Source organism: Saccoglossus kowalevskii, chromosome 5 (genome assembly GCF_978046115.1).
Source record: "Saccoglossus kowalevskii chromosome 5, keSacKowa6.1, whole genome shotgun sequence".
Lineage (NCBI taxonomy): Eukaryota > Metazoa > Hemichordata > Enteropneusta > Harrimaniidae > Saccoglossus > Saccoglossus kowalevskii.
In genome coordinates, this window is record NC_140645.1 from 14,595,356 (window position 1) to 14,619,681 (window position 24,326).

Sequence of the window (24,326 nt, forward strand, 5' to 3'; positions counted from 1 at the left end):
TAATGATCATGAGAATATATATAATTAGTTACGTACATTTGAATCTGGTGTGTTTTTATGTCACATTTGTCTGGTTGGTTGTGCTGTGAAAGACTGTGTTTTGTCTAGGTTAAATACTCCCTGTACCAGTATAAATCAGAAAACGGGAGTAAACAGGGAAATGTCTGGATGATTGGTGTTTTGTTATGACAGTTACCAATTTTGCTGCACGATTAAGGAGAGGGAACCAACATTTTATGTTATTTGTATGAAAACATTAACCCTAATTAGTTTTCAGTTTATCTGCATGAATTTTATTTTTCAATTTGTTGAAAAGAATTGTCAGCTTTGAAAACACCATTAAAATATGTAACATAAGTAAACACACTTATACATCAAACAGAATACGTCTTTTTCTTTCAATCTATTTGCATGACATGGTCCCTAAAATCTAAGTCAAAAATATGTCAGGACTTGTGTTGGTGCCTATGAGTGAGACCTTTGTGCCTTTAAAGTTATAGCTCATCGATAAAACCAATTGATCTGGCCACAAATGCTTTAACATTGAAGCTAGCCTGCACTGTAAAGCATTGTGTTTAATCACTGAAATAAACATATTTTTGGCGTATTCACTCCATGTTCCATGAACTATATACAAGACGAACCACACAGCAGCTACGTTGGAAGGGAAGACAAGCAGTTGAAATATATATCTCAAGACAATATTTATCTCCATGGAAAAGGGCACATGACACACTGTGTCGCCGCCTATGTCGAAGTCGCAACACTTCTTCCACTATGCAAATGGTGGTCGTAATCGAGAATTTTTGCATTGCAACATTGACATATAAAGGTGAAACTAAAAGTAGAAGAATCCAGGGAAAGGTTGGCTGGGTGATGGACATTCCATCGTATTATGACTCTTTCAAGTGTTACAATATATATACATGTGTGTGCCTACAAATCACTGCCGTCCCTCGTGGTCAACATCAAAAGCATACCGCATCCGATGTTTTGATATCGGTTAATTAGGGGCTCAGAAATATGTATGCGAACGTTGGAAAGTTCCTCGGCAATTGCCTACCAGGTGCGGTGGTTAGGTGTATGTAAATATCTTGCACCCGCTGTTGATGCTCAGAAAACAGCAATGTTGCTGTTCTATAAGTCCCTCATTTGTTTAATGCCACATGGGATAGAAACGTGGGATAACGGATGCCACATGGGATAGAAAAAGATATTCTCGCTGATTTTGAAACATCCAGGATAAAATAATAATGTTGTCGTTTGATTTCACTCCATCGTGTAATAATAGAGCTAGAAACGAAGACCACTTTGGGATTGTTCCATCACCCGATTATAGGGAGTTATTCCTGTATATACTATTCAGTCTATTTCCCCTGCGTTTTTGAAAAAAAAAATCGTTGTGGTCAAAATTATCAAGTTTTATGAATAACATGTAAAAATAATTATTCAGTTCAGTGATAGAGCGAACCAAAAATTGGACAGTCAATCACTCAATCTGAGATAATGATGGACAACGGGCGAGGTTTGATGAATAATTGTGTTGTAAAAAAGATATTACTATTCATTAAAACAAACACTTATTGCGGCAAAAGCCATATAAATATTCGTCCGATTAAATAGGCGGATTCACCTATATGAACCAGTAATTAAAACTCGTCAAAAACCAAAATGTTAGATTCCAGAAAATATTTCCAGAAATTCACTTGGCCGTCATTAGCCATGGTCCATAATTTGTAATAAAATACAACAGGCATAATAGAGGGGCATTGGGGGATAGTTGGTACAGGTTAGAGGAAATAAAAAAAAAGACATTTTACGTTTTTAAAGGAAATAAAATGAAAGTTCCATATTTTTTTTTAAATTTATAGATAAAGCAAATTTTTAATTACATTTTAGACTTCTATAATATATTGGATAATTTGTGTTTAAGAATCAAAATCGGAAATTGCGTACGAAGTGCGACATTTAATCTGGGGAAAAATACTTTATACGCTTACAAACAATAAGATCTTTGTACAAATTACTAACGAATAAAATAGTTGATTATGTCATTTGACACACGAAATCATGTTGGTCTTTTTTTCTAAGATACAATGTGTAACATATACAGATTCAGTTAAGTTAATTCTAGCAGTTAGAAGGTAAGCAATGCGTGTATGGTAGTTTTTCAAATAGTTTTTTTGATCGTTACCAAAAGCGAAGGTGAATCATGTCTGGGAAAAACTCGAAACAGAAGTCAGTGCTTTTAATTTTACTAGGTGTACTAAGGCGCCTTAATACGGTGCAATTAGCTTATTAAGCTAACAATATTGCTAAAGTAACAGATGTTACTAGAGCAGCGAGTGAAACTACGACATGAGCAGCTGTACCTCCTTCTATACCTAATGTATGGTTTGTTAAAACGATTGTCATAACGTCTGTACCGTATTCTTCATCGTTGCATTTACCTCCTGTACAGCACGTTGTCTTTGTACCTAAAAAATAACCAAAACAGTAAATCAAACGCGGATTTGTAAAAATGTTGCATTTATACTAGGAACTATTTAAGACGCAATAGGGATACCTTGGAGTATTCATTTTTTAATAAATATACTTGATACTGCAGTTCAGTATGAGCACTATAAATGATTGATCGTAAATCATTGTTTGGCTTCAAACAAGTTTGTTCAATGAAATCTTAAACTCGAATACGCGTATTAAAGGTTTCAGTATTTAAACTGAAGTTGGGATAAGCGGTAAGTACAATCTGTTAAACATAATTCATAAGAAGTTGGTTCACGAATCAGCTGAATGAGATCCTTGTTGTAAATGGCGAACAACGATTTCCCTTGAAGCAGAATAAAGGTTGACCATTTCAAATCGAGGAGAGGTATTTTTTACGTACACACGTACCAAGGACATTTTGCACTTCTTTTCATGTTCCATGTACCAGAATGGAACAGTTATTCAGAGGGTGAAACTCTATGGGAAACATAGCCAACTGAACGGGAACAGTTTATATAGTGTCCAAGTCTTCTGACTTACAGCTCAGAGGTGTGATGTTAAAGCGGGGAGTCATCACCTGCGCATCCGTCAGATTGCCAAAGCGTGTCGTTGTTTATAATCAAGCGTCTACGCATGAACCAATCAAGCGTTATTAGCGTGTGTTGTTATCGTCGCTTGGAACTCAATTCCCGAGCGTATCAATACACTACACTTCAACTTACGAGTTCCTAAAACGGTGATGACCCTTTCCATACAATGCATGGAACATGAACGGGAGACCGACGTCAAATCGTTATTCCAAAAAATGACAGTAGTCTATCGGAAGAAATCAAATACAACTGTGTATAAATTGTGTGTAGGTCAGATACAGCGAAAAGGGCCACATAGACATAACAAACGCTGACAAAAACAGAAACAGTTCAAGGATGATTATCATAAGTGTGGTTGATGTTACTATGAATAAATAAGATTTTATAAATTCAAAATTCAAAAGGTTTAAATAACGATATCTCAAAAAGTATTGATTATATATATAATTTGGTGTCTATCAATGAAAGGATAGCTTTCATTTAATGTATCACTTAATATTTTAAAGTCGCTTAATAATTTATTCATGAACATCAAACAATTAATATGCATTAAGTCATTTATTACATGAATATGCAAGTATGTTAATTCGGCTCTAATTTAAATTCATCGAACAAGCAGAAAGTAGTTCATATACAACATAAGATTTAATGATTTTGTGCTTTGGGCGTGTCTTCAGTAAACTTGTTGCTTAAAGGATGGCAGTCGTCGCGCTGCGTCCTGTTCGATATGGCACCCATTGTGTATTTACATGAAATAGAAACAGGCGCTGTGCTACGACCACCGTCCTTTAAGGGTTAAGCTTTATCTCCTGTGTGTGGTCGAAATTAATAACGATGTATATCTATCTTGTAACGTATTCTGAAAATGTGAATAAAAATATTGATTTCGAAATGTGCAAGTATGATGAACAAATAACTCAGTGATCATTTAATTGCAAAACTGTCAATGTATTATTTTTGAGGCGTGTAAACTATTGTCACAAAATGACGTTTTTGTTATCTAACCGATTGGATTTGATGAGCGCCTCTGACTTCATTTAGGAAACAAAAACAATGCAAGGTGCTTCAGTGCAATTACAATAGATGTGGGGGGTCTAAATGTAGTTATTATTGATTTCAGATATCCATTTTAATATGATAGGGATTTATTTAGTGCAAGAAAGCACTGGAAGTTGATCAATAGACCCATTTTATCTACACGAAAAGTGTGTTGACCTTTCTACATTTTGGTCACTGTAACGCAACGCAGGGTCAAAACTAGCTCAAACTATATATTTCTGTACTCTACTCGTCAGGATGAGTAAATTGACATGCATCTTAAAAGGATTGGATCATTTTTTAAATTTTGACCCCCAAAACGGCCAAAAAAGGATTTTTAATTTTGGCCTCGCCCATGACGTGAAATCTCACTATATAAGGATTTGATTTAGTATAGATGCCTGCTTGTAACAAAAAATGCCGACATTTTTTGAGCACTTTTCTACTATCTGCTGGCTGTCTGTTAGTTTACTGACATTATTTAATTGTAGATGTTTCTGTTATACTTTTTAGAAATGGAAAACCTGGTAACAGCAAACAGACTCGAGACACCGTGTGTGCATCGAGAAAACTTCTTATATTTTGAAGAACTATGCTACTTTCACAGAAATCAATATTTGTGCTCACGGCAATTGATATTATGTCTAACCCCACTTGAAAGAATCTGATTTCGAAATTGGAAAACAAGATGCATGTCAATATGGCAATACTAGTGAATCGGAGAATATTATTTAAAAATGCAAAAGAAAAATGGTTTGAAATTATTAAAAAATTCATGGACTTTGGATTGTTATTCTTGGTCGTGTACAATGTATTACATTTATTGGACTGGTATTTGGATCTCATATTTCCTGGTAAAGACATACACGAATGTAGAACTACCTATTTTAACTATATGTTTGGGAATACATCAATATGTTATAAACACAGAAAACACATCCTTCGTCACAGTTAATAAAAAATTTTAAATACTTTTCTTAACTTTCTTGTGATTTACTTTCCATAGTTTATTCACCATAGATTGATAAAAATAATACAAACAATTTCACATTTTACTGAATTGTATAAATTTGATAACCACAAGAAAAAACATCTTGAACGACACTGAAACCGCAATCGCGTGTCTGCATTTTGTTGACGTGACTCGCTCATCTATGGGCTGCAATTTTCGATTTCGATTTAGCAGGGGTTTTGGTGAAGTGGTTTCATTCAATATTTTAATTGCAGAAAACATGTAGGAGGAAAAGTGTCGCGGCGTTTTAAACACAAATAATTCAGTTGATCCACGTATTCTATTTTATCTACGGTTGTTACATAGCGTCGAACCTGCATCGGAATAGTTGGCCTTTTCTAATTTAATGTCAAATGAAATGCAAGAACGTGTACGTCTGACATTATACAGCAAAGACCTATTGCAATGTTCAAATATGAACAATTTTATGTTATTTTAATGATAACACCTATGAATCACTGTTGGGCTTTGTGCATTGTTAACCTTTTTGAATAATTTTTTTCAAAATTTGATTTAGAAACCTGTAACAGAAAGTATTGTTAAATCCATTTTTTCACCACAAACATTTTCCAGCCATATTTATTAGACTGGACAGCTTTTAAACTAAGAGAAATCTACACAATGAAAAGATGCACAAAACTAAAAATAGATACAAAAGTGATGGTATTCTCTGTTCTATGATTAGTTTCACGTACCTGGCGCATACTACATTCTACCCACAGTGCATCACCGCGTAATCAACAATATTTAGTAATACATATTTACTGTCTTGGTTTTTTAGTTTATCAGTATAAACATTATGAGGGAAAGACGAACATTTGCTCACCATACACTCATTGTTACATTGTACGATGGTTGTGTTGTCACCAGGTTGTAAACAATCATCATCATCATCATCATCATCATTTTTATTGTAGTTACATAGGTAGCAATTAAAAGCCGCATATAGTTCTGAAATGTTGAAGAAAAGTGAAAAAAAATATGATTCTCAAAATCACAAGCAAGCTTGTGCGCTTCCGCTTCACATGCTTTTTACCACCACAATATGGCAACCATGGTATCATTTTTTCAAACTATGATCTAAATATTTGTCATTTGTAACACATGAATATGTATAAAAATACTTTGCTCGTTTGTAAGGTAGAGATGCAGTTTACCTGACAGGTATTTTAATTAGTTAATAAGGAAACCAAGATGACCTCCCTTGTTCACAAAACTATATATTTTCGGAAAGCGTATTGTATGAATTTTAAAAAAATTTAAAGTATTTTTTTATGGACACTGTAGTTTGAAATATGCACAAAAATGTGTGTTTTTTTTGGTCAAAAGTGATTTAAAAAATAGCTTCTAAACCATGCATCTGTTTCCTGTCTAAATTGGTTTACGGGTACATCTGTTTACTATGAAGAAAGTGCCCTCTTGAAAACTGTTGTCAATTTTGCTGGACAGCAGCTCAAATTTCACTAATTCAAGTTTATGCATAAATTAACAGCCAAGCTAGTTGTCTGTACGATTGTTGTAACACTGGGATGTGCACTAAAAAGAAGCAGAGATAATTACTAATTTGCATATTTTATAGTTAAGTAAAATATATGCTGATTTATATCGCCATTGGCTTTAACAGAGTTCCACTAATGCTTTTAATTTCAAATTTTCACAGAATACAGATGTTCATACAATGCCATGAAAAATAAAAAAAAAGTGAAGTTTGACAAAATTTGTAAAATAAACTGCATCTCTACCTTAAATGAATGTTTTGAACAAAATTTCACAAATTAAGAGACAATTATGGAAATAATAACAAAGGTTTATTTTGTGAAGGTGACAAGTATTATTTTGGCTACTGCTGTTAACCAAAAAGTTGAAGAAACTTGTAAATAAAAAGAGAGCACAATACGACCTACCACAAACTGTTGTTACAAGAACTAGCATGACAAGAATATTCTTGATGACATCCATCACAAAACAAAATACGTATACATATAGTTTCGATAGCATTTTCCTATTTTAATATGTGTGAGTTGTGTTCAAGGCTCCAGAAATGAAGAAAAAAGTGAGGTAATCTCAAATGATTAAAATAACTTGTAAGATTAATCTTTTTCCTAAAAATAATTTGTCATTTATGACAAATTTCTAAATGTTGTTACTTGTTTTTTCTATGCATTATAATCCGCTCAATCGGTTCAATCCCTGGGGTCATAGTTTGTCCAATCTTCTGAAATTGAATACATATATATCAGACGTATACATCATATCTCAGACTTGTGCTTGATGTTTGCGCTACATAGCGTATAAGGGACGAGTATCCAGTTATCTTACGCTGAAGATACTCAGTATTCGCTCAATATACATAAATAAGTACATAAATCTTACATTACCGAGTCATACTTCGGAATTGTAGCCAAAATTAGGGGATACCAAAAACATATGTATCCACCACCATGGTATCTGATCTGTTATTTTAACATTCAATAAAACTTACATTGCTCCGTAACAATGTGAGTTTTTTTTTTGCAGAACAGGTTTGTTAGCCTTGTGTCCAGCTCCTACCCTGGATAAGGGATGATTCAACATCGAAGTTTCCTTTTCCTAGTTGGACTGCCTGACAAGGCTGATGAGTTCCACCTACCCACGTTTGATAACAGAGTTTTCCCCCTACTGGACGGACTGCCTGGGAGGGCTTACAAGCTGTGTCCATTTGTCTTACATTGGCCATGAAAGATATATAATAACTAACTTACACATGAATCTGGATTGAGAACGTGCGTTTCTGTTTAATGTTCCGATGGGCTGCGACGTAGAATTCTGTCTTGTGACTAGACAAAATATTCCATGTGTTTTAGTTATGTACCAGCAGCAATTAGAAAATGTGAGTATTCAATATAGAAAACCAGAGAAAATGCCCGGATGAGTGATATCCGGCATATTATTAAAACAAAATATGTGGTGTCAACCATACCCTGGACCTTACCAGTATGAGATGGGGTGGCAGTGCACTGTGGCCATTTGGTAGTTACCTACATGCACACACACTAAAAAGACAAACAATGAACATAAACTGTTAGAATTTGCAAGATTGACAACTCATTGGAGAACTAAACATGGACAACTTCATTTTAGTTGGACTTCACGTAATATTGTGTTTGAAAGGAAGACATTGTTGTTGGTTTGTAATAGAGCATGATGTGTTTGAATAGTGCCAAATGGTTTGTTATAAATATTGGTTTTAATCCTTTTTAATGAACACTTGATTATCTTAATCAAGGGTAACTGAGGCTACTCAAGTCTACTTGAACCATAGAACAGAATGCTGCTATAAGTAAAATAAATTTCATTAGATACACTTTTTATATAATACATTACAAAGATAATACATTGTAAAATTATATTTTCAGAAATCTGCTGCAAAAGAGGACATGGTTTTGCATGAAATAATAAAAGGGTAACCAAGGGAAAGTATCCAGATTTGCGATATTAATATAATATTTATAAATATATATAATTAAAGGAAATATATTGTTAGTATTTCATTAAGAACTGACAAAAATGAAAGAGGGAGGGGTATGTGTTTTTGTTAGAAAGATTATCAATTTTGCTGCATGCTTAAGGATAGCGCAACAACAGTTAATTTTATTTGTATGAACACCCTAACCCTAAAGAAATAATGAATCACATGCGGCGTATATCAGAGCGTAGTTCTCGCCTTCTCGTGTTGCCAACAGTACCTGAAAATGGGACTTATGTTTCTCAAACCATCAGTGTAGTACACTATCCGCTATAAATCTATGAATCCCCCAAAATAAAATTCAGTTTGACCAGGACGACAAGACCAGTTTAAGTCCATTTCAATGAAGCAATGAACACTAACATGGGTATAGTTTACACTACAGGCCCACTTGAATGGCGGTTTGCTTGGAACATAACACATGTATCCCTAGAACACACCATGGTGTCTGATCTATTACGTTATGTAAAGTATATAATTTTCCGGTAAATCATCTTCTCGACTAATACATCTTTCTAATGACCATGAAAACGTATACAATAACTAACTTACAGATGAATCTTGATTCAGAAAGTGCTTTTCGTTTCAATGTTTCGATGGGCTGCGACATGGAAGCCTGTCGGGTGAATAGACAAAACAATCCCTGTATTTTAGTTACGTACCAGCACAAATTAGAAAATATGAGTCTTCAATATGGAAAACCGGAGAAAATGCCCGGATGAGTGAAATCTAGGATACTATTAAAACAAAATTTTTTTTCCTGTCTTATGTAAAATTAAATTATCAATGCAAGTTACTGATATGATGTACAAGGTCAATGGTAGGAAGGCTGTTCTGTGGGGTACAACACAGGTGATGTCAACCAAACCCTAGACCTTACTAGTATGAGATGGCGTGGCAGTGCAATGTGGTCATTCGGTAGCTACATACATGCACACTCGTCAAAAAAGAAAAACAATGAGCTTAGTCTATTAGAATTTGCAAGATTGACAACTCATTGGGGAATTCAACATGCACATCTTCATTTCAGTTGGACGTCATGTGTTGTAGTGTTTGAAAGAAAAGCATTGTAGTTGGTTTGGAAAAACGCATTAGGTGTTTGAAAAGTGTCACATGGTTTGTTATATATATATTAGTTTTAATCCTTTGTAATGAACACTTGATTATAATATCCAATGGTAACTAAGGCTACTCTACTCTACTTGAACCATGGCAGAGAATGCTACTATAATTATTATATATATATTTAGGATACACTGTTTATATAATATTTTATAAAGATAATACATATATTGTCTGCAATCCGTTGCAAAAGAAAATATGAGTTTGCATGACATACTTCCTAATTGTAATATATATTCTTTGTAAAATACCACAAAGCAACTGTAGCCATATAATAGACGTGATGATTTTTATTGAAACTCATTTTCTTGCATTGTTTAAAAATGTATTACTCTAATGACTATGAGAATGCATATGATTAGAATGTACAGTTGAATCTGGCGTGTTATTTATGTTTATTTGTCTGGTTGGCTGTGATGTGGAAGATTTCTTTTTATCTAGGCTAAATAGTCTCTGTATTTTATTTATTTACCAGTATAAATCAGAAAATATGAGTAATCAAGGGAAAATACCCGGATGTGCAATGTATTCTTTAGTATTTCATTAAGAACTGTACAGAAATTAAAGGACAAGGGTTAGTGATTTTGTTAAGACGGTTACAAATTTTGTTGCAGGATTACGGAGAGGGCAACGACGTTTAATTTTATTTGTATGAAAAACCCTAACCCTAAATAATTTTCATTTTTTTCTCCATGAATTATATTTGAATTCATGTGCGTAAATGACTTGTCAGCTTTGAAAAATACCTTGAAAATATGTAACATAAATAAACACACTGATACATGTATCATAATACATCTTTAGTTTTCAATCTATTTGCATGGCATGGTTCTTATAGGGCGGTGCTCGTCGCGCATGCGTGTGATATGGGACTCATATGGACAAAGATGGCAATTTTGACTGTTGCGCAACGAGTACAAACTGAGACGTTACCAAGCTTTTAACTATGAAATGTCCCTGATGATTCCAATCGAAGTCACCGGTGGTAATTAGTGCATGTTGCACCCAGGTCAATTCTCAGAAAAGCGCATTGTATTGTGGGAAAATCAATGTTTATCAACAAAATGGCGCGACAACCAGTGCCCTTTAAAATTTAAGTCAAAAATGTCAGGACGCCTTTACAGTTTTAGTATTTCCACTTTGTCTAATATAAAGAAAATCTCTCACCGATGAAATCAGTTGTGTGTTGTACACTAGTTTCCCCTAGATTTGGTATAGCGCCCTCAGGTCCTTTCGTTTCAGTCAGAAAACGCATTTATCAACCTGCCAGAACGCATTGTAGAATCAGCGATGTAGATTTATTTTCATTATTGATGTTCCAGTTATTCTCGAATTTATATCGAATTTACTGTCGTTTTCAATGTATTTGAACTACCCACATGTAACGCAGTACAATGTATGCACGCTGCCATGTTTATTGACAGTTTACTTTCTGCACGTTCCTTTTTGTAGTTTCACCACATCTTAAATAAACCAGACCTAAACTAAAGCACTTGCGGGGTGTTATTCTGAGAATGGCTGACACCACTATGGGTATATACGCATCATAGACCGCGGAACAAGTTGGTCTAGCACAAATTATCCGAAACCGAAGAACACTGTGTTTAATCACTGAAGCAAACATATTGTTTTATTTTTGAAATATTCACTCTGCAGACCTTACAAAGTTGGAACGCAATTATAAATATAGCCATGTTGGTCATTTGTTGAAAATAAATTTCATTCCAGTCAGGTTATATTACACAAGTTAACACAAGGCTGCGATGCTATGAAATAAAGTGATTTATATCCAGTTTTCATCGATTTCGTGTATCTCATACTAATGAATTCAAAATGTTTGTAGGAAGAATCACGTGCACCTTATATTAGAGCATACTTCTGCTCTACTTGTAAGTGTTGCCACCAGTACCACCACCAGTAGTATGGATTACTGATACTGACTGTGCCTGACTAACCGGAGACTGTGCTGTGTATTTGAGCATGATGCAACAGACACAAAAATGACGTAATACATCCACTTTGTAATGGAGGGCAAGATGTTCATATAGTCATGTCAGGACAATATTTGTCTCATTGTAATTGCCACATGTCACAATTTGGAATCACAACGTTAACATTATACGTTGAAGATTTCTGAAAAAGATTGACTCGATTATGAGTGTCTTAGCAAACTGGCAACGAGACATTTATACGGGAAATGTAGAACACCACACTCACAAGGCTAATATTGTTAATATAAGCTCAATGACAACATCTGAAAAAACTACCAATCAGTGGAATTTACATTTTCCATATCTTGTTAATATTAATTGCCAGTTTTGTGTTCGTATTATATTCATCGATTATCGATTAGTCAAGTCCTCTGGAAAGTATCTGGGAATGTTGCAAAGTCGCGGCAATTGCCTACCAGGCGCGGGAGATAGGTGTTTGCAAATATCTTGCGCCAGCCGTAACAAGTTGATGTACAGTAAACAAACACTTTGAAACATCGAGGATAGAATACTGTTGCCGCATGATAACATAATGAAATGCCTACACTCCATCGTGTAATAATATAGCTCATGGGTTGACCACACTTGTTGTCGTCGTCCGTCTGTTGTACGTCGTCCGTAAACTTTTTTTTCCAAACGACTTTTTCTTCAAAACCGTCAACTTGATTGCCTTGCTATTCATACCACATCTACCTGGGATGGTCCTCCGTCAGATTTGTTCATTTCATGAGATTACATGTATTTTGGGGGAATATTTTTGTCATTTATGGTTAAAAATGATTGTCAGATTGCTTTGAAATTTGGCATGAGTGTTGTTGACATGAATTACACTCAGACTTATTATTTTCATGGCACCATCTCCAAGTGTCTATTTTCAGTGCATTTTCAATTTCTCACATAACTTTGAAATTCATAATTTAGACACATGGATTGGTCTTCTTTCGAGTGTGTTCATTCGTTGAAGATGTCTCCATTTTTGTGGAGGTTATGATTTTTTGGATGATATTTTCACTTTCCCATACGTTCTATATGGGCTATGTATAATGCATGCACTCAGTAGGCAACTGTATGAGCTGGAAGCTAAGCTTTCCCAGTATACTTTGTTTTGGAAAATGAACTGGGTAGGTCAACGTTTCCCTGAAATACTCAAATTCGAATCAAGGAAATTTAAAGGTTTATACGTTTGCTGCTTTTATATTGGTTATACTGAAGTGTGAGTGTGAGAGCGAGTTAAACACCTCCCCCGAGTCATGGTCGAGTCAAGACCCCAGGTCAGGGTCACCTCAAGATCATTCATAGAAAGGTCAAGGTTATTTCAACGTCACATGTCATATTGTCTATTTTTGTCATTCTCAATTCAGTCACATGTACAGAAATCAAATAATGCAAGAATATATTTTAATAATAGTGACAACAACTTCATGTTTCAGTTTCATATTTCTGTACACCCACATCATCAATTATACATATCCATGCATTACATGCACAATTACGTTTCATCTTACAGGATATGCAGTTCCAGTGACCATTGCCACAATTACTAAACTGTCGTAGATTCCACTTCTTCTATCCGCCTAGTAACTGCCACTGGTCCCTGCCAATTACAGCGGAGCTCTACCGACCGCAAGGATCGCTCGTTTTCGGTTCCTTATCCCATTATTTATTCCACACGTGACCAAGGATAACACTCATGATCTATTTGTTCAGGTTTACCGTTCGTTAAAGCGGGAGAGTCGTCACCTGCGCACGCGTGGGAATTGAGTCCCGACCGACGCTAAAAACGCAAAGGCTCATAGGTAAACGCTTGTTTGTAAACAACGACGTGATATGGACATATGAGGCATGCACAGGTGAGGACTCCCCCCGCTTTAAAATGTAAGTGTATAAATGTATAACCAATCATGACTCATGTACATTTCCCAGTCACCCACTTCGCGGTACCGTCTCTGTGTAAAGATTCCAGCAGTGAAAACTCTGCCTTCCAGTTATGTGCAGCTTTAAAGTCATCTATCGTCGCGTTAGAGCCATAATAATGATAGGGCACCTTGTTGCCAGCGGTGTCCAGAAGACGAGGATAGAATCCGTACATTGTGATGACGTCACAGAATGAAAGTGCAGCGACCAGTGTGCGTAGCCCTGTTGATGGCAATTTGCGTAGGTGAAGAAATCTGTAGAATATAAAACTTAGTGTATTAGACCTCATAACTCACCGCCTGTGCGAACAGACGCGCTTAACGCTAGATGCTAGCAATGACAGTCATTGTCCCAGACACTAGCAAAGCTAATATAAAGACAATGATAAATTTCCCAGGCAACTAGAAAACAATGCATGTCAGTGAATTGTTCAGTCAACTCAAGTGAGGGGTATACTATTGTGTGTGCCGCAAAACAACATTTTTAGTTTACGAAAAATTATAATCAAATAACCATCAATACGCCGTATCAAAAAGCAATATTAAATGATAATTTGTTTTCATTGATATTGCATCTTTAAAATGATCGGTGACAAGATAAATGATTTACTTCATTGAACACATACAACAATGCATATTTCCACTGAGTTCAGTTACTTTTGAATGTCTATCACCAGTGATCAGTTAAGAAGAAACTGTAACAAGTTTTCTCAGTTTCTGCATGATATTTTCACACAATAACAATTATCAACGACGACAACAACAACAACAACGACGACGACGACGACAACAACGCCGGACAAAAATCTTTCCCTAATATACATTTCCCTTCCATCTTTGATGTTACGGGCAAGGTAACAACGTAGGAAAAGACACGATCTCATTGGCGTACAAAAAAAACAAATTTGAATATGCATGCTAATTACCTTTGTACATTTGGTAAGAAGCTTTTTTGAGCGGTGTATGCAACTTCATATACAAGATTTAACCTGGATTTCAAATACGCAATTGAACGCTGTCTTACAGGCACTGACGATACCCCGGGGTACCAAAGTATGGTGTTATTCAATGAAACGTAATTGTTGAGAAAATCTGGAAGTTGTTTTTGCTTTCGCCGATGGGACATTCTGTAAAGTTGCATCATTGTCGCTCGATTTACAATTGTAACATTTGTTTTATTTCCAACGTCTAGTTCATATCCCATTATTAGTGGAATATTACACCTAACAATAAAGTTATTGGAGTTGATTTCTTCACCACAACTGCTATTTAACAATATTCCTCCATTACCAATTAGAGCGCACGTCTTTTGTGCTGGTATTGTATGTGTAATGCCTTCATCCCTTGTCGAATTATTAAGTCCGAAAGTCATATTTTCCGCGGAGACATTTTTTTCATAAGTTTTTATAATATCTGCATTAGGGTACTTCGTAGATACAAGTTTCCTGTTGAACAAATCATAACGAAACCGTTAAATAAATATTGCAATCATTTTGCTTTGTCAACCACTGTAATCAATACGACTTCCCTATAAATTACCCCATCTGGCGATGGACAACAAGTTTCTATGACGTAATTGAATGATAGTAAGATCATTCACATCATCGATGTCGTTTTGATTCACTGCTAATATGTTAATGAGATATTCACTATCTTCTAAATGACGAACGACTACGCAACCAATCACAATTGTTTCACACGCCAACGTAATGTGACGTCACAGAAGCACGTAATCACTGAGGCGATGTATAAGGAAGCTACTGAGAGCAAATACAGAAGTGATATTCAGAAATGTCATCGTTATTTTTTTACAGAAATGAGGGCGCAATGAAACATATATTTGACGAGGGACATGGCACAATCATGTTACATCGTATCGCTACGTGATCCCGACACCCACAGAATCATTTCAACTCCTTTTTAATTTGTAGACGAGTTTCAAATTATTCGTGGGTGAACATTAATACTGATAAACAATACATGAAACTTATTTAGTGCGGAGTTAACACCCTGAACTGAAACTCATCAATGAGAACAGAAACCAACTTTAAAAGTGAAATGAGCTAAATTTATAGATGAGAGCTAAAACTCATCCCGTGGATGCGAGCTCGTTATGTAATAAACTATACAATGATCTTGTACCTTAATTTACTTCTACCAATAACCTCCGAGCCATTTGCGGACATGTTCGTGTGGGTAGCAATATGTAGTCTTGTAGTTGCTGTTGTGTTCTTACTGCAGATAAAAACAAGATTATATTGTCACCCTATGTCATTGCATAATATTGATGTTGTATATAGAAATATTGTTTGCAACATCAACAAAATAATATTGACTTTGTATCATTTTGCAGCAGCTACGTGCATTATTACTTTTAATGATTCATAGCTTGTTTAAATCCATGATATTCTAGCTCCGACAAAATGGTATCAATGTCAAATACAATTCAATTAGTCCTGATTAAACTATAAGGTTTTATAATATACTAGACTAAACGTTATATATTAAACCATCCAATGATCATCTACCTTGATTCACTTCTTTCACCAATAATCTCCGAGCCATTTGCGGAGATGTTCGTGTGGGTGGCAATCTGTAGTCTTGTAGTTGACGTTGTGGTCTCACTGCAGATAAAAACAAGATTATATTGGCATTGCATAATATGAAATGGATGTTGTATATGAAAATATTGTTTGCTACATCAACAAAGGAATATTGACTTTGTATCATTATGCAGCAGCTACGTGCATTATTACTTTTAATGATTCATACCTTGTTTGAATCCATGACATTCCAGCTCCGACGACTAAAGATGTCCATTGATGTGACAATGCACTGGAATATATACCGGCGTACCCGATCCATCCTACCAGCGTCAGAGGAACAAACAGTGTGAAAACCGTGCATTTCCATCGATTACAGTAATTCTTCATCTTGGAATTTGATATGTATTTTCAGACTGTGCGATATGAAACAACAATTAAATCATATACCTTTACATTAAAAGTCCGTCCTCGCAAAATATGACGTCAAAGTGTAGTAAGCCGAAATCGAAGAGCGAAAAAGAACTGAAGTATATTTCTTTTCCTTTTTTATTTGTTCAGATATGTCTTTCGTTGTACTCTTTAGCGTTTGGTGCGTGAAAAGTGTGAAAGTATTATGCATGTGTTTATTGTTGTATCCGATATGACCCACACTTGATTAAGTTTTCATAATTTCCCGAGTTCCATATAATTTTATAATTCTTCTATTTAGTTCCTTTTTTTTATTTGTTCAGATATGTCTTTCGTTGTACCATTTAGCGTTTGGTGCGTGAAAAGTGTGAAAGTATTATGCATGTGTTTATTGTTGTATCTGATATGACCACACTTGATTAAGTTTTCATAATTTCCCGAGTTCCACATAAATTTTATAATTCTTCTATTTAGTTCCTTTTTTTTATTTGTTCAGATATGTCTTTCGTTGTACCCTTTAGCGTTTGGTGCTTGAAAAGTGTGAATGAATTATGCATGTGTTTATTGTTGTATCTGATATGCCCCCTACTTGATTAAGTTTCCATAATTTCCATATATAATCGCCCTATTGAAATGTGATTCAAAATGCTGTTAGTCTGTATGTCATCATAATGAATACATGTTGAGCAGTGATTAACTACAAGTTTAAATGTTGAACACTCAAGTATGTTATAGATATATTGCGAGACTGTGTTATAAATGCCTTTCATTAAGTATGTCAATGTATCTTTAAAGTACTTACCTCATTAGATATAATGCGTTGTTGTTTTACAGGAAGAATGTGGATACCGAGTGGTGCAGAACAAATAATACAGCGCTGTTGGGACAATGAAATAGACAAGGGTTATACTAGACGTTAACATCTGAACGTAACTAATCTCATATATTCCTAATCTGGTACTACAAGACCTATGCTTCTGCTGTGCCGTGGAGCTCAGCGTGATATGCAAATTTATGCAAGAACAGCTGTAAATTCAGTGCGGCGCATCGTTTTCGGCAGACGACTGGGACAAAATAAAAACTCCAAAAAAAACATTAATTCGACAACTTAAATAGGACAACTTAAACGTAAATACATTATATTTAAACGTTTATATATTTTCTGACATTGTACAAAGGTCTCTGCTGACCTAATTCTTAGCGTCGTGTAGTCACAAAATTACTGGGCGTAAATTTTGCTATGTAACTTTGCTTTGCCAGTGTAAACATGGATCTACTTGCAGTATAGCTAGAACTGAAATTAATATAAACAATTATTTCCAAATAATGAAAATTATAGTGGATCGCACTGAAATAAAAATTCGTGCCTTGCCGACAAAACAGAATTATGCTTCCATGCAAATTCTATGTCTGAGGTTTAAATACATGTAAGCGACTTTCTTCAGGTCACGTAACAATACTGTCTCCATGTGTAAATTTCACAAACATTATGGGCCGTAAATATTTGCTGTAACACGTTGCATTGTTGACGTAAAACATCGGATTACTTGCGATATAATATCATACTCAGATTTGAATAAAAAAATATTTCCTAATAAAAACAAACATTAGTTTATCTCACTGAAATAAAAAAGCAACTTTAATAAAAACGGATTGGCAATACACAGTTTATTAATAACTATAATTATAATAACAATTGCATTACATAACGCCGTAATTCATAACTTCGTTACAACACAACTTTGATAAAACGCTGGAAAAATACCATTGCGTCAAACCATCAATATCAAGATGCATTAATAAAACTAAGACGTCTTCGTTGACTGGAACGCACTGTCACTAAACACAAATTGAAAATGTCTAACAGGATAGGAATCTCTGCTCCCTGAACTTTGAACCAATTGCTGTCAAACAGCGGGCAGCTATTTTTCTACTTGACAAGTTGACCCCGTTCGTATTTGGACAGAAAAAAAGGTTGTTTTTGGACGACCTCATTAAAAGGTAATGAGTGAAATCGGCGGATCTCCTCGGAGGACATGGTAGCTCCCCGGAGCTCCGCGGATACCGGGCAAAAAACCGCTTTTTGATTGTGATTACCTCCCCAAACAAATGTCGCACATGCGCAACGCGACGACCACCGCCCTTTAAACTTATCGCAGCCACTAAGACAAATCAAAATAGTTATTCACCGAACTACTTTTCCCACAAGACAAACATCTATGAAAATGACGGTCTTTGAGCCATTTACTATTTATTCTTGTGAAGAAAATTTCTTACCATATCCTAAAATATTGTTTGGTAAATATTGTGAAAAAATGATATGTACATATGACGGATACATATGATTGTCAAGAATTATTAGAACATTCATTACTATTCCTTTTCAGTAAAGTACAGATTTAACGTGACATAACATTGGATTATGTGCATTATTTTAGGCAAGTTAGCGAAAAAAACAAAAGTGACATGACAAAATTGTGTCAAAATTCTCCCCTATTTATCAGGTCGAATGCCCGCAATTTACCTTAGAAGGGGAGATTGGAGGTTCATTTGTCTAGCTATATTTGTATTTATTTTGTATTTTGTATTTATTTACACCAGAAAAAGAAAATATACATAACACAATTAATTTTTCCTTTTTACCACTGCAAAGGATTCTGGTGTGGGTCATGGAAATAGCTTATTTGAGCTAGTCGAGTCCTAGACCCGGAATAAGAAATAATATTGTACTGACGTGCGCATTATCATAAATTTATCATATACATATAATTTATACTACCAGTCAATTAGTCAGCTTGTCAATCCGTTAATCAGTCAGTCTGTTGTAGTGAGTTGTCAGCCAATAGTCGTATAATTAATCTGAATATTCAGATATAAGTTCAGCTTTCAGAAAATTTTTAAAAAAATATCTACTAATATTGGCATTTTGTAGTTCTGGTTCTAGTGAATTCCAATGCTTATGTGATGCAAACTTTATGTTATGCTGGGTTATAGAAAGTTTTGTTTTTGGTATAGAGAGGCTGCCACTTCTATTTATTTTAGTGGGATAATTATGAGAAGAAGTGTTGATGTAGGTATCAGGACAGCGTGCGAAACGATTTTTATTTAAATCGAAAATATATAGACAAGAGTGGAATTTACATAGTTTATGAATGTCCAGAATTTGAAGAGAACGGAACAGTGTTGCAGAATGCGAGTTCAATTTTGAAAAGGTGATAAGCCGCACAAGTCTTTTCTGGAGTCGTAGAATTGGTTCAAGAAGGGTAGGATAAGCGTTTCCCCATATTTCGGCACAGTACGTTAAATGTGGAAGAATCAGGGTATTATATAATAGAATAAGAATATACTTTGGGACATAATGTCGAATTTATGAGATTATACCAATTTTAGAGCTAAGTATGTTAGTGACTTTGTTAATATGAGATTTCCAGTTGAAAGACGAATTTATATTGACACCCAAGTAAGATACTGATGTTACGCCCTCTAACGGTACATTTTCAATTTCTAGGGATCCATTAATATGAACTTGTTTTTGTGGAGTTTTAGTTACCATATAATTTGTTTTGTTGGCATTAATTGTTAGTTTATTAGCTTTACACCAGTCAACGACTTTTTTTAAATTCTGTATTGATAGTATTAAGATTAATTTGGTTAGATTTATGTGAGTTGAATAGGTTAGTGTCATCTGCAAATAAACGAAAATCAAAGGCATTGGTACTGGAGTTAATATCATTAATATAGAGAAGAAATAATAGAGGGCCAAGTATTGAACCCTGGGGAATTCCACATTTAACTTGGTTTGGGGGTGATACGGTACCATTGACATCCATTGTCTGGAGACGATTTTCTAGATAACTGTGAAACCATATCCTAAAATATTCGCGACAGTCTTCACTTCTGCTACATTTAACACATAGAATGTTTGATTTGTCAAAACATGGTCACGTCATTATTGATAAAGTGTCGCCGCATGAACATAACATTAAACTCGTTTGGATGTATTTGTCTCTGACGTCACAAGTGATATCATTACGTCAAACATTCGGAATACGCGTAGCAGACGACAAATCTATGTCAGTAGAACGGCGCTATTCAGTGACATCAAAGACGCATTGTGTATTTGGAAAGTTTAGTTTACTGATGTTACGCTGCTCCGCGCACGTATTTGCTTTGCTTTTTACTGCATGAATAACAAAGCACTTTGTAATATTGTGGACTGCCACGGTGTACTGCACAACGACGCTATGCCGCAATGTTTAAACACCTAAGTAGTACACTTAGCTTTATTAGCATACGGTGATAACTGTGACACTCTGCTTTGAACCAGTGTTTAACTGGTTCACTGTCTATGATACACCTTATACAAACTGAGAAATATGACTGATCAATTTACTGTAAGCAAAACCGATAAAGTGCGAAACTCAAATGACTGGACGTTATGAACTGTTAAAATTCAAATTTACCAATTCGACAACACAGTGTGTTATATGCATAACAAGTTTAGTCTGAATCTAGTAATTATGTCTATGAAAAACATACTTGTCTATTCCTAAATCTGTAACATTTCTCATTAACATTTCTCATTAACATTTCTCATTGACATTTCACATTAACATTTCTCACCAAATAGAAATTAATTATTAACTGTTCATGCCAAATAAACAAGTCATTGAAAATGACACAGTCCCTGTTAAATTTTCGAAAGTTCTCTTTGTGCTCGTCATATTAAAGCGGAGGGGTTGTCGCGAGCGTATCCTTGAAACTTGAGTTCCAAGTGGCGTATACAACAGATTGTTTATTTACATCAAATCACGTGTTCCGTGTAGTAGTAATATGGCCAAAACTAAAAACAGCCGTTATTCGGCCATCTTTGATCTGATTATGAAACACACTGATATGTATGATGTATGTGCCAAATACGAATGAAAATGGTACATAAATTGTGGAAATATAGTAGTAAGGCCAAAAAGTCAGATGGCTATCAATCGGCAATCCTTGACCAGATTTTGAAACAAATTGTCATGGACATGCATCCTAACATGTATAAAGTACATGTATGTGCTAAATGCCGCATATAAAAAAAAACAAGATGCCTGCCAGTCGACCATCTTTGATCCAATTGCAAAATAAATCGGCATGGACATGTATCCTAGCATGTATAATCTATGTACCAAGTTTGAATGACAACTGACAAAACATGTCCAAAATACAACATTTTCAAAAAAACAAGATGGCTGCCAGTCGGCCTTTTTGAATGGAATCGCTAAACCACTGCATTTGCATATGTCCCACATAAAGTACTAGGCACATGTAAAGAATGAACGGAATCGGTCCAAGGGAATTTGAGATATGACTCTGGACGGACGCACGGGCGCACAGACGCACAGACGCACGGACGGACGAAAACCGAATTATGAGTCCCCGTTTTCGGACTTCGTCCGAACGGGGACTAGTAAACATATCGATACTACTCACCTGACCCGAATTGCAACATTACGTCTATTGCTTGGGAATCTGTTATTGATTGGTCACAAAGTCACTGCGATAGGTAGGTGTAGCAATCACCTCGATCACGACGTTGAAATGACGTTGTATACCATGCGCCGCGATGAACTAGGGCAACCTAAGCGGTCAAACGGTATCGCGTCGTACATCTCGAGTACTGTTAAGGCGAGACGCGCAGATAATAAACTAATATTTGATTCATTATCTTCGCTTGAACAGATAGATATAAATCTCAGGTCACTTTTTATTATCCAGTCTCTCACTTTACGTTCAGTTCCCATCGCATTAACAGGGCTAACGATTATTCCGGCCGAATCGTCCACTACTAAACCGCGATTTTGAATTGTAAATTACATTGTTATCATAATAGGAATGCAATTTATTTAAACTCATGCCTTTATTAAATATAATTTAACTCACTTAAGTTGCTACTCTATATAGGGTTGCGTTTTAATTGAGTTGAATTGAATTGAAAACAAATTCAACTTAATTTATTGTGTAGTTTAGATTTGGATTATAGAAAGCCTTGTACATATCTTGCCCTTTTCTGTAACCCTAAAGATAATGCAAATATAGAAATAAATATTGGAATCCTCTGTGGCAAGCAAACAAGCCGAGTAGGTTTATTTGCATATCAATAGCAGAAGAATGACTTTAAGTTCGCGTGTTCATGCAATTGAAACGCCTTGTTTTTGTAAATTTGTAAAAGGTGTACAGGTGGTTTCAATGCTACGGCAAGTAAAGGTGGCTAGTTCGCTAAATCGAGAATTAACCAAGTAGACATCAGTGTAATTTTGAGTTGCGTTGAAATTCAAAAATCACGTAATTGAAAACGGAGTTATACGTGTGTATATATATATGCACGGATTAAGTGAACGGCAATAGAATACTAGTATGTGTGCCGCGTAAGGGTGTTATGGGCGCGCCCTCCAGGTTGTGTATTTGTGCTTGGAGCATACGAGGTTGGAGCCCTGGATTTAAGATACACAATAATCTGAAATCGAGTTAAAAAATGAACTTACGTCGGTCATGTTACCGTGATGAATCTTCGGTATGTTAGATAGCAAGAAAAGCAACACCTCATCTGAGACGTGAAGGCCCCATTTTACTCCCTAAGTTATCGATCGTTTCACTCTCTCTCTCACCCTCTCTTTCTTCTACCGTTGGCGGCAGAAGGTTCTCGAAATCAGATATCAATTGCACAAGCAAGCTCTAGCGCTGATTATCTCTTTTATATTAACTACGAAACCGGTATTAAAGAGTGAGTTATCACAATAATAATATAAATAAATTATTAAAGCAAATTGCCGTTTAAGAACGAGTAGCAGTAGCAAATGAAATGATAGATAACCTGTATTTGCTTCGGCTACTCCAATTGATTCCTATCTCACAACAAATGGACTGGATTAAAATGAATGGAATACAAAATGAACCTTAATAACGCAAACAACACAGGCACTGGTGTCCCATAATTCCTTGGTGATATCCCAGGGTTTGGCACCCCGGAAGAACAGCTCCTTCCTTTATTATATTGCATGTCCTATACATGCACACAAAACCTGGAATTTCTTTCAAGTTGGCGAAAACAATTAAGCATAAATTACACTTTTTGTAATTGTTAGTTCCGAACTACTGTTGACGTTTTTTTTTAAAGTTAATCTTGTACCATATCCCTGGAAAGGTTCGGTCCGAATAATTGATTTGCCTTTAATCACCATGATACTGAGAATTGAGACAACCGACTAAGTAACACACTTAGGGACCACTGCAATATTTTATGAGAAATATGTGTTGGTAAGTGGTACAATTTACGTTTTTTCTATATGCCCGGTGACATGAACCTAATAATATTATTATCTGACACATTCTGTTTCAGATATTAAAAGAATACAGTTATATATAACAAGCTTGTTAATTTCTTTCTCATTATATTATGTAGAAAGTTGTTGCTCATTGTGCATTTCACAGTAGGCTAATTACTATGTTCTTTAGTACATAGTTTAAATTTGTTTCATATAAGTCACGCCCTCTATTGACGAGTCGCTTCCGTGACGTCAAAATAAAAGTAAATGTGTGTGTAAACAATAAAGAAGTTGACTATCATTGAATATAGCTAGCCAAGGAACGTTTGTTTCAGCTGACAGTGACATTGACAGTTTCATTACTTTGTTCGACAGACGATAAAAAGCCGGCAAGGTTGGCATAACAC

The 24,326-nt window shown here is 35.3% G+C and overlaps 2 protein-coding genes across 2 annotated transcripts; both read right to left on the bottom strand.

The window, feature by feature from the left end:
- Positions 1 to 1,876: 1,876 nt before the first annotated feature.
- Positions 1,877 to 7,843, bottom strand: LOC146745795 (uncharacterized). Its single transcript, XM_085498736.1, has 4 exons — positions 7,678 to 7,843; positions 5,954 to 6,078; positions 3,210 to 3,303; positions 1,877 to 2,477 (listed from the first exon to the last, which is right to left on the bottom strand). Exons 1-4 carry the CDS (start codon positions 7,841 to 7,843, stop codon positions 2,299 to 2,301), a joined length of 564 nt encoding a protein of 187 aa, XP_085354862.1. The 3' UTR covers positions 1,877 to 2,298.
- Positions 7,844 to 13,126: 5,283 nt separating this feature from the next.
- On the bottom strand, positions 13,127 to 23,224 carry LOC146745796 (CMP-N-acetylneuraminate-poly-alpha-2,8-sialyltransferase-like). The gene is made up of 7 exons (XM_085498738.1): positions 23,140 to 23,224; positions 17,415 to 17,489; positions 16,431 to 16,617; positions 16,187 to 16,282; positions 15,801 to 15,893; positions 14,585 to 15,103; positions 13,127 to 13,913 (listed from the first exon to the last, which is right to left on the bottom strand). Exons 3-7 carry the CDS (start codon positions 16,589 to 16,591, stop codon positions 13,652 to 13,654), a joined length of 1,131 nt encoding a protein of 376 aa, XP_085354864.1. The 5' UTR covers positions 16,592 to 16,617; positions 17,415 to 17,489; positions 23,140 to 23,224; the 3' UTR covers positions 13,127 to 13,651.
- Positions 23,225 to 24,326: the final 1,102 nt, after the last annotated feature.